This window comes from Cheilinus undulatus, linkage group 13 (genome assembly GCF_018320785.1).
Source record: "Cheilinus undulatus linkage group 13, ASM1832078v1, whole genome shotgun sequence".
Classification (NCBI taxonomy): domain Eukaryota; kingdom Metazoa; phylum Chordata; class Actinopteri; order Labriformes; family Labridae; genus Cheilinus; species Cheilinus undulatus.
In genome coordinates this window covers 1,206,740-1,218,808 of record NC_054877.1, presented here as the reverse complement: position 1 = coordinate 1,218,808, position 12,069 = coordinate 1,206,740, and the positions used below count along the sequence as shown (strand labels likewise).

General features: G+C 43.2%; 1 protein-coding gene across 1 annotated transcript in view; it reads right to left on the bottom strand.

Annotated features, from left to right (window-relative positions):
* Positions 1-375: 375 nt before the first annotated feature.
* LOC121519843 (glutamate decarboxylase 1-like) overlaps positions 376-12,069 on the bottom strand; it is a 35,203-nt gene continuing 23,509 nt past the window's right edge. The window contains exons 9-13 of the mRNA XM_041802872.1: positions 10,976-11,030; positions 5,982-6,098; positions 5,629-5,693; positions 5,397-5,475; positions 376-471 (exon numbers count right to left, since the gene is read on the bottom strand). Coding sequence (XP_041658806.1) covers positions 376-471; positions 5,397-5,475; positions 5,629-5,693; positions 5,982-6,098; positions 10,976-11,030 — 412 coding nt within the window. The remainder of the gene's footprint in view (positions 472-5,396; positions 5,476-5,628; positions 5,694-5,981; positions 6,099-10,975; positions 11,031-12,069) is intronic.

Sequence of the window (12,069 nt, the reverse complement as noted above, 5' to 3'; positions counted from 1 at the left end):
CAAAGAGCAGAAAAAGAAGTCTTAATGTTCTTGTAAGGACATCATTACCTTTAGTACCTTTACATCTAAAGCCAATAATTTAGTTTTTAGTACTTTTACCGTTTTATTCATCGGTAATGTGATTAGCATCATGCTAGCTACGATAATGCTATGCACGGTACTTCGCATTAGCTCACGCAATCTTTGCCCTCACAATGAGTCGACATGCGTTTGAACATAATGTTTATGAGAAAAGGGAACTTCATAGTCACTGTTTGCCATACCATAAACTTACCTTTTATTTGCTGAAAATAGGGACTGCAGCCCAACTATCAGGTCACTGATTCTGCAGGTAAAGGTGCACCTTCACCGTCCTCCAGTGTTAAACACCAGTTTTCAATGTAACGCGCTCTCTGATTGGCCAATAGCACTCATGCCGTATGAATCGCAGCCTGCTATTGGCCAAACGTTACAGTAGGCATCGGCGTTTGCCTGAAAAAATAACGAACTTTAGGTTACGATAGTAAAAAAATGTGCAAGTATTTGGAGTGACAACAAACAGAATCTGATTAATAGTAAAATAATCTTCATAATATGAGAAATCTGGCTCCTCCCTCGGTGCAGATCGTTATTTTCAAAAACTTAAGCAGATACGCGGCCTCGGCCCACCGCCTACTTACACCCCAACCCTTCTAACCCTCAGCCTCATGCCTAACTCCAATTACTAGCTCAGTCCTTCCAGCCCCCAAAAACGGTTTGGTTGAGTACTGAATCTCTGGTCTGAACTGGGATAATGTAGTCTTGGAGACAGTGTGATTTAAACTCCAGGCAAAAAGAGAGAGTGCTATTAAAGACCCTGTAAAGTGATGTTTGTGTCTTAACACACTAGAAATGTTGGAATGTGGTTGCTGTAAACCTTTGAAAACACTGAGATCTACATGTGACTGAATTCTGGATTTGGACTGTTAGAAAGTTCCATGTCTTTCCTGGTTGGGATTAATGTGGGCGGGGCTAATATGTGGACTCATGATGTCACCGACCCATTGTAGGGAATGACCCCGCCCCTCTAACACTCCAATAAAATCACAGAGCAGCTCTTCTCAGTCCAGTCTGTTGTTAGCTGATGTCTCTGCCTTTATTGAAAGTTAACAGTCAGTTTAATGTTGTTTTTTTTTGTTCACTGTGAGGTAAACTTACCAAATCTATCAGCCACAGTGGGCTATGGATCATTTAAAGCAATAGAACAGAGATTTCAAACAGAAAACAGACCTTGTCTCTTCTTCTGAGGTCAACAAAAGGTCAAGAGGCAGAAAAATGGTGAGAGTGCTGTCCTCCATTCAGATTGTAGCTTTTTTAAAACCTGAGGGGAATCATATTTCTCCTGAGTGGGCGTGGCTTCAGCTCATTCAGCAGACACGCCCACACCATCCTGGAGCAGACTTTACTGCCTCAATTTCAGCATTTTGAAGCTTAATTTTTATAAATGCAGAGATGTTTTATGTGACTGAAATTTGATTTAGGGGTTCAGAACACAGTGAGCTGTCATACAACAAACCTAAATACAGATTTATTTTCACTTTACAGGTTCGTTGAGATAATCCACAGAGATCAGTGTTACCTTGGCCTTCCACATGAGCCAGAGTTTGAAGGCATCAACACTGCTAAATTCCCCAGAGATATAACACTTCTGCTAAATACAGACAAATAACACTGCTAAATACAGAAAAGGAGAAAGACATTAAAATACCGATCAATCATGTTGGATGACAAACATTCTGGGGAGAATATGTAGAGAAATAACACTGCTAAATACAGAGAAATAACACTGCTAAATACAGAGAACTAACACTGTTAAATACAGAGAAATAACACTGCTAAATACAGAGAAATAACACTGCTAAATACGGAGAACTAACACTGCTAAATACAGACAAATAACACTGCTAAATACAGAGAAATAACACTGCTAAATACAGACAAATAACACTGCTAAATACAGACAAATAACACTGCTAAATACAGACAAATAACACTGTTAAATACAGAGAAATAACACTGCTAAATACAGAGAAATAACACTGCTAAATACAGACAAATAACACTGTTAAATACAGAGAAATAACACTGCTAAATACAGAGAAATAACACTGCTAAATACAGAGAAATAACACTGCTAAATACAGACAAATAACACTGCTAAATACAGACAAATAACACTGCTAAATACAGACAAATAACACTGCTAAATACAGACAAATAACACTGCTAAATACAGAGAAATAACACTGCTAAATACAGAGAAATAACACTGCTAAATACAGACAAATAACACTGCTAAATACAGACAAATAACACTGCTAAATACAGAGAAATAACACTGCTAAATACAGACAAATAACACTGCTAAATACAGACAAATAACACTGTTAAATACAGAGAAATAACACTGCTAAATACAGACAAATAACACTGCTAAATACAGACAAATAACACTGTTAAATACAGAGAAATAACACTGCTAAATACAGACAAATAACACTGCTAAATACAGACAAATAACACTGTTAAATACAGAGAACTAACACTGCTAAATACAGAGAAATAACACTGCTAAATACAGAGAAATAACACTGCTAAATACAGAGAAATAACACTGCTAAATACAGAGAAATAACACTGCTAAATACAGAGAAATAACACTGCTAAATACAGACAAATAACACTGCTAAATACAGACAAATAACACTGTTAAATACAGAGAAATAACACTGTTAAATACAAAGAAATAACACTGCTAAATACAGAGAAATAACACTGCTAAATACAGAGAAATAACACTGCTAAATACAGAGAAATAACACTGTTAAATACAGAGAAATAACACTGCTAAATACAGAGATATAACACTGCTAAATACAGACAAATAACACTGCTAAATACAGAGAAATAACACTGTTAAATACAGAGAAATAACACTGCTAAATACAGAGATATAACACTGCTAAATACAGACAAATAACACTGCTAAATACAGAGAAATAACACTGTTAAATACAGAGAAATAACACTGCTAAATACAGAGAACTAACACTGCTAAATACAGACAAATAACACTGTTAAATACAGACAAATAACACTGCTAAATACAGAGAAATAACACTGCTAAATACAGAGAAATAACACTGCTAAATACAGACAAATAACACTGCTAAATACAGACAAATAACACTGTTAAATACAGAGAAATAACACTGTTAAATACAAAGAAATAACACTGCTAAATACAGAGAAATAACACTGCTAAATACAGAGAAATAACACTGCTAAATACAGAGAAATAACACTGCTAAATACAGAGAAATAACACTGCTAAATACAGAGAAATAACACTGTTAAATACAGAGAAATAACACTGTTAAATACAAAGAAATAACACTGCTAAATACAGAGAAATAACACTGCTAAATACAGAGAAATAACACTGCTAAATACAGACAAATAACACTGCTAAATACAGACAAATAACACTGCTAAATACAGAGAAATAACACTGCTAAATACAGAGAAATAACACTGCTAAATACAGAGAAATAACACTGCTAAATACAGAGAAATAACACTGCTAAATACAGAGAAATAACACTGCTAAATACAGAGAAATAACACTGCTAAATACAGAGAAATAACACTGCTAAATACAGAGATATAACACTGTTAAATACAAAGAAATAACACTGTTAAATACAGACAAATAACACTGCTAAATACAGACAAATAACACTGTTAAATACAGAGAAATAACACTGTTAAATACAAAGAAATAACACTGTTAAATACAGACAAATAACACTGCTAAATACAGACAAATAACACTGCTAAATACAGAGAAATAACACTGCTAAATACAGAGAAATAACACTGCTAAATACAGAGAAATAACACTGCTAAATACAGAGAAATAACACTGCTAAATACAGAGAAATAACACTGTTAAATACAGAGAAATAACACTGCTAAATACAGACAAATAACACTGCTAAATACAGACAAATAACACTGCTAAATACAGACAAATAACACTGTTAAATACAGACAAATAACACTGCTAAATACAGAGAACTAACACTGCTAAATACAGAGAACTAACACTGCTAAATACAGACAAATAACACTGTTAAATACAGACAAATAACACTGTTAAATACAGAGAAATAACACTGCTAAATACAGAGAAATAACACTGCTAAATACAGACAAATAACACTGTTAAATACAGAGAAATAACACTGCTAAATACAGAGAAATAACACTGCTAAATACAGACAAATAACACTGCTAAATACAGAGAAATAACACTGTTAAATACAGAGAAATAACACTGCTAAATACAGACAAATAACACTGCTAAATACAGACAAATAACACTGCTAAATACAGAGAAATAACACTGTTAAATACAGAGAAATAACACTGCTAAATACAGAGAAATAACACTGCTAAATACAGACAAATAACACTGCTAAATACAGAGAAATAACACTGTTAAATACAGAGAAATAACACTGCTAAATACAGACAAATAACACTGCTAAATACAGAGAAATAACACTGTTAAATACAGACAAATAACACTGTTAAATACAGAGAAATAACACTGTTAAATACAGACAAATAACACTCTTAAATACAGAGAAATAACACTGCTAAATACAGAGAAATAACACTGCTAAATACAGAGAAATAACACTGTTAAATACAGAGAAATAACACTGCTAAATACAGAGAACTAACACTGCTAAATACAGAGAACTAACACTGCTAAATACAGAGAAATAACACTGCTAAATACAGAGAAATAACACTGTTAAATACAGAGAAATAACACTGCTAAATACAGAGAACTAACACTGCTAAATACAGAGAACTAACACTGCTAAATACAGAGAAATAACACTGCTAAATACAGAGAAATAACACTGCTAAATACAGAGAAATAACACTGTTAAATACAGAGAAATAACACTGTTAAATACAGAGAAATAACACTGTTAAATACAGAGAAATAACACTGCTTAGTAAATGATAGCCATGATCTGCAGGGGTCTGCTCGTTTGCTCTACAATCTTTTAGAAAACACAGACCAAACAAAGATGAATGTCAAAGCCTGTTTTGAACTTTTTAAGTAACGACACAGAGTCAAACATGAATAACAACGTTGGCCTGACATCTGCAGAATGAAGATCTAACAGTTTGACCCTCAGAGAGATGCTTGTGTCCAGGGAATCGCTCCAACAGTTCTCGTTGTCTCCAAACTGTGGTGTAGCTGATGTTACTAGAAACAAAGACTGTAGAACAACAAGGAAATATCTAGAACCACAGGAAACACTGGCACTGCACATAGAAGGAGGAACACTTACTTTCTTCTTCACCAGGATGGCCGAGCACTGAAGAGGGACACCCATCATCTTATGAGGATTCCAGGTTACAGAGGAGGCTCTGAAAAAGAGTGTTAGACCTACTGACCCCTGACTAAATAACACATCTATGTTCTGTTCTTTATAAATGTGATGTTAGTCTACAGTTTTAGAGCTGCCTCCCCCGAGGAACTCAGACTGAAACATTTCATTGTTCTTTGTTTGATGTGGTTACCTCTCAATACCCTGTAGTTTCATCCTGTGTCGTTCTGACATCAGCAGGCCGCCGCCCCATGCTGCCTGGAGAGAGAGACTCACATGAACACACATTCTGTACCAGACTATAGTCCTGGTCCCCTTACACCCACATGGATCTACAGTAGAGCTTGGGGCCTCTGGCCCTCGTGTTGGTGGTCCTGAGTGTTATTTAACTTTAATATTAGACATAGACACAGGTCAGTCCTGGTCCCCTTACACCCACATGGATCTACAGTAGAGTTTGGGGCCTCTGGCCCTCGTGTTGGTGGTCCTGAGTGTTATCTAACTTTAATATTAGAGACAGACACAGGTCAGTCCTGGTCCCCTTACATCCACATGCATCCACAGAGAGTGTCGATGGCAGATGTCTGCGATGTCATGGAGAGGGTCGAAGGCTCCGTACACCGTGGTCCCCGCTGTGGCGTTGACATAGAAAGGAACCAATCCCTGACAGAGAGAGAGAAGTCTTCAGGTTGGAGACACTCGGACAGGTGTTCAGCCGTCACCACTAGAGGGCAGCAGAGAGCTCAGATACACAGGTGAATGATGATACTGTGCTGATTATTAGTTTCTCAGACCAGAACTGATTTATGGATCTGTATATTTAGTTGACTGACAAAAACAAATCTGAATGGTTAAAAAAAAAAGAAAAAATACAACAGCAGCTTTGTCCTCATGAGACATGGAAAAGAGGAGGACAGCAGTCGTAACCTGAAGCAGAGAGGTAGTTCTGTTCCACTGACCAGAGCAGCAGCAGAATCATGGAGCCTCTGAAGACTTTTAACTTTTATGGTTTGAAGATGTAACTTTGATTTTTCCTGACATTATGAAGAATGAGAAGAGCCTTTTTTTACTGACATTATCTCACAGGATGAAAGAGAAAAACACAAATAAGGCAGCTAGAAACCAACTGCCAGGCTAGTTAGATTAAAATCAATTCAGCCTGACTCTACAGTCAGAGAGCCCTGACCCAGGACTGGAGCCTGACTCTACAGTCCAAGAACCCTGACCCAGTACTGGAGCCTGACTCTACAGTCCACGAACCCTGACCCAGCACTGGAGCCTGACTCTACAGTCCAAGAACCTCTGACCCAGCACTGGAGCCTGACTCTACAGTCCAAGAACCCTGACCCAGTACTGGAGCCTGACTCTACAGTCGGAGAACCCTGACCCAGCACTGGAGCCTGACTCTACAGTCATAGAACCCCTGACCCAGCACTGGAGCCTGTCTCTACAGTCATAGAACCCGTGACCCAGTACTGGAGTCTTACTCTACAGTCCAAGAACCCTGACCCAGCACTGGAGCCTGACTCTACAGTCCGAAAACCCCTGACCCAGCACTGGAGCCTGACTCTACAGTCATAGAACCCCTGACCCAGCACTGGAGCCTGACTCTACAGTCATAGAACCCCTGACCCAGCACTGGAGCCTGACTCTACAGTCCAAGAACCCTGACCCAGTACTGGAGCCTGACTCTACAGTCCAAGAACCTCTGACCCAGCACTGGAGCCTGACTCTACAGTCCAAGAACCCTGACCCAGTACTGGAGCCTGACTCTACAGTCTGAGAGTTCTGACCCAGTACTGGAGCCTGACTCTACAGTCCAAGAACCTCTGACCCAGCACTGGAGCCTGACTCTACAGTCCAAGAACCCTGACCCAGTACTGGAGCCTGACTCTACAGTCGGAGAACCCTGACCCAGCACTGGAGCCTGACTCTACAGTCATAGAACCCCTGACCCAGCACTGGAGCCTGTCTCTACAGTCATAGAACCCGTGACCCAGTACTGGAGTCTTACTCTACAGTCCAAGAACCCTGACCCAGCACTGGAGCCTGACTCTACAGTCCGAAAACCCCTGACCCAGCACTGGAGCCTGACTCTACAGTCATAGAACCCCTGACCCAGCACTGGAGCCTGACTCTACAGTCATAGAGCCCCTGACCCAGCACTGGAGCCTGACTCTACAGTCCAAGAACCCTGACCCAGTACTGGAGCCTGACTCTACAGTCCAAGAACCTCTGACCCAGCACTGGAGCCTGACTCTACAGTCCAAGAACCCTGACCCAGTACTGGAGCCTGACTCTACAGTCCAAGAACCTCTGACCCACCACTGGAGCCTGACTCTACAGTCCAAGAACCCTGACCCAGTACTGGAGCCTGACTCTACAGTCCACAAACCCTGACCCAGTACTGGAGCCTGACTCTACAGTCCACGAACCTCTGACCCAGCACTGGAGCCTGTCTCTACAGTCATAGAACCCGTGACCCAGTACTGGAGTCTTACTCTACAGTCCAAGAACCCTGACCCAGCACTGGAGCCTGACTCTACAGTCCGAAAACCCCTGACCCAGCACTGGAGCCTGACTCTACAGTCATAGAACCCCTGACCCAGCACTGGAGCCTGACTCTACAGTCATAGAACCCCTGACCCAGCACTGGAGCCTGACTCTACAGTCCAAGAACCCTGACCCAGTACTGGAGCCTGACTCTACAGTCTGAGAACCCTAACCCAGCACTGGAGCCTGACTCTACAGTCATAGAACCCCTGACCCAGCACTGGAGCCTGACTCTACAGTCCAAGAACCCTGACCCAGGACTGGAGCCTGACTCTACAGTCTGAGAGTTCTGACCCAGTACTGGAGCCTGACTCTACAGTCTGAGAACCCTAACCCAGCACTGGAGCCTGACTCTACAGTCTGAGAACCTCTGACCCAGCACTGGAGCCTGACTCTACAGTCTGAGAACCCTAACCCAGCACTGGAGCCTGACTCTACAGTCGGAGAACCCTAACCCAGCACTGGAGCCTGACTCTACAGTCTGAGAACCCTAACCCAGCACTGGAGCCTGACTCTACAGTCATAGAACCGCTAACCCAGCACTGGAGCCTGACTCTACAGTCTGAGAGTTCTGACCCAGTACTGGAGCCTGACTCTACAGTCCGAGAACCCCTGACCCAGCACTGGAGCCTGACTCTACAGTCTGAGAGTTCTGACCTGGCACTGGAGCCTGACTCTACAGTCTGAGAACCCTGACCCAGCACTGGAGCCTGACTCTAGAGTCGGAGAACCCTGACCCAGGACTGGAGCCTGACTCTACAGTCTGAGAGTTCTGACCCAGTACTGGAGCCTGACTCTACAGTCTGAGAACCCTAACCCAGCACTGGAGCCTGACTCTACAGTCATAGAACCTCTGACCCAGCACTGGAGCCTGACTCTACAGTCTGAGAGTTCTGACCCAGTACTGGAGCCTGACTCTACAGTCCGAGAACCCTAACCCAGCACTGGAGCCTGACTCTACAGTCTGAGAACCCTAACCCAGCACTGGAGCCTGACTCTAGAGTCGGAGAACCCTGACCCAGGACTGGAGCCTGACTCTACAGTCTGAGAGTTCTGACCCAGTACTGGAGCCTGACTCTACAGTCCGAGAACCCCTGACCCAGCACTGGAGCCTGACTCTACAGTCTGAGAGTTCTGACCTGGCACTGGAGCCTGACTCTACAGTCTGAGAACCCTGAATCAGCACTGGAGCCTGACTCTAGAGTCGGAGAACCCTGACCCAGGACTGGAGCCTGACTCTACAGTCTGAGAGTTCTGACCCAGTACTGGAGCCTGACTCTACAGTCTGAGAACCCTAACCCAGCACTGGAGCCTGACTCTACAGTCATAGAACCTCTGACCCAGCACTGGAGCCTGACTCTACAGTCTGAGAACCCTAACCCAGCACTGGAGCCTGACTCTACAGTCTGAGAACCCTAACCCAGCACTGGAGCCTGACTCTACAGTCTGAGAACCCTAACCCAGCACTGGAGCCTGACTCTAGAGTCGGAGAACCCTGACCCAGGACTGGAGCCTGACTCTAATGTCTGAGAGTTCTGACCCAGTACTGGAGCCTGACTCTACAGTCTGAGAACCCTAACCCAGCACTGGAGCCTGACTCTAGAGTCGGAGAACCCTGACCCAGGACTGGAGCCTGACTCTACAGTCTGAGAGTTCTGACCCAGTACTGGAGCCTGACTCTACAGTCTGAGAACCCTAACCCAGCACTGGAGCCTGACTCTACAGTCATAGAACCTCTGACCCAGCACTGGAGCCTGACTCTACAGTCTGAGAACCCTAACCCAGCACTGGAGCCTGACTCTACAGTCTGAGAACCCTAACCCAGCACTGGAGCCTGACTCTACAGTCTGAGAACCCTGACCCAGCACTGGAGCCTGACTCTACAGTCTGAGAACCCTAACCCAGCACTGGAGCCTGACTCTACAGTCTGAGAACCCTGACCCAGCACTGGAGCCTGACTCTACAGTCGGAGAACCCTGACCCAGGACTGGAGCCTGACTCTACAGTCTGAGAGTTCTGACCCAGTACTGGAGCCTGACTCTACAGTCTGAGAACCCTAACCCAGCACTGGAGCCTGACTCTACAGTCTGAGAACCCTAACCCAGCACTGGAGCCTGACTCTAGAGTCGGAGAACCCTGACCCAGGACTGGAGCCTGACTCTAATGTCTGAGAGTTCTGACCCAGTACTGGAGCCTGACTCTACAGTCTGAGAACCCTAACCCAGCACTGGAGCCTGACTCTACAGTCATAGAACCTCTGACCCAGCACTGGAGCCTGACTCTACAGTCTGAGAACCCTAACCCAGCACTGGAGCCTGACTCTACAGTCTGAGAACCCTAACCAGGCACTGGAGCCTGACTCTACAGTCTGAGAACCCTGACCCAGCACTGGAGCCTGACTCTACAGTCTGAGAACCCTAACCCAGCACTGGAGCCTGACTCTACAGTCTGAGAACCCTGACCCAGCACTGGAGCCTGACTCTACAGTCGGAGAACCCTGACCCAGGACTGGAGCCTGACTCTACAGTCTGAGAGTTCTGACCCAGTACTGGAGCCTGACTCTACAGTCTGAGAACCCTAACCCAGTACTGGAGCCTGACTCTACAGTCTGAGAACCCTAACCCAGTACTGGAGCCTGACTCTACAGTCTGAGAGCCACGATCCAGCACTGGAGCCTGACTCTACAGTCTGAGAGCCACGATCCAGGACTGGAGCCTGACTCTACAGTCTGAGAGTTCTGACCTGGAACTAGAGCCTGACTCTGTAGTCCGCTATGTTTTTTGTTTGAGTTCAGGAAGAGCCAAGGGATTGGTCAGATACTTGGGATGTTTGGTGACCATGATGGAATTGTCAGGTATGAGTAGGTGTGTACCTGACCTGATAATGTTTTAAACCTAGAGAGTCGAAGAAATAAAGATCAAAAAGGATGTGATGGTGTTGGTTCATTAAATATGAAAAGAATTACAACAGGTTTACTCCCACCATACCTTTCTCTGAGCTGTATGAATTGAGGACTCCAGCTCAGCAGGGATTAACTTCCCTCTGAAAACAAGAGAAAAGGAAATTATTGTCAGCAGCCCTTCATGTTTAAAGGAGCAGTCCATGGATTTAACTGTACCAAATATCAGGTCAGGTTTAATCACACTTTTGCAAGGCAGCAGCCTACATGGTCAGATCTACCTCTAAATATCTACATTTTAAAGGGTTAATCACACATGTTCGACAGGTGGTAGACCTGTAATCTCAGATCTACCTCTAAATATCTACATCTTAAAGGGCTAATCACACATGTTTGACAGGTGGTAGACCTGTAATCTCAGATCTACCTCTAAATATCTACGTTTTAAAGGGTTAATCACACATGTTTGACAGGAGGTAGACCTACAGACTTAGATCTACCTCTAAATATCTACGTTTTAAAGGGTTAATCACACATGTTCGACAGGTGGTAGACCTGTGATCTCAGATCTACCTCTAAATATCTACGTCTTAAAGGGTTAATCACACATGTTTGACAGGAGGTAGGCCTACAGACTCAGATCTACCTCTAAATATCTACATCTTAAAGGGTTAATCACACATGTTTGACAGGAGGTAGGCCTACAGACTCAGATCTACCTCTAAATATCTACGTCTTAAAGGGTTAATCACACATGTTTGACAGGAGGTAGGCCTACAGACTCAGATCTACCTCTAAATATCTACGTCTTAAAGGGTTAATCACACATGTTTGACAGGTGGTAGGCCTACAGACTCAGATCTACCTCTAAATATCTACACCTTAAAGGGTTAATCACACATGTTTGACAGGAGGTAGACCTACAGACTCAGATCTACCTCTAAATATCTACGTCTTAAAGGGTTAATCACACATGTTTGACAGGAGGTAGGCCTACAGACTCAGATCTACCTCTAAATATCTACGTCTTAAAGGGTTAATCACACATGTTTGACAGAAGGTAGGCCTACAGAATCAGATCTACCTCTGAGTCTTCAGTCGAAGAATTTAAAATGCAGCGTACATGTTTGACAGTGTTTCAGACATGGATAAATCTGTGACAATAACCTGGAATCCCAGACC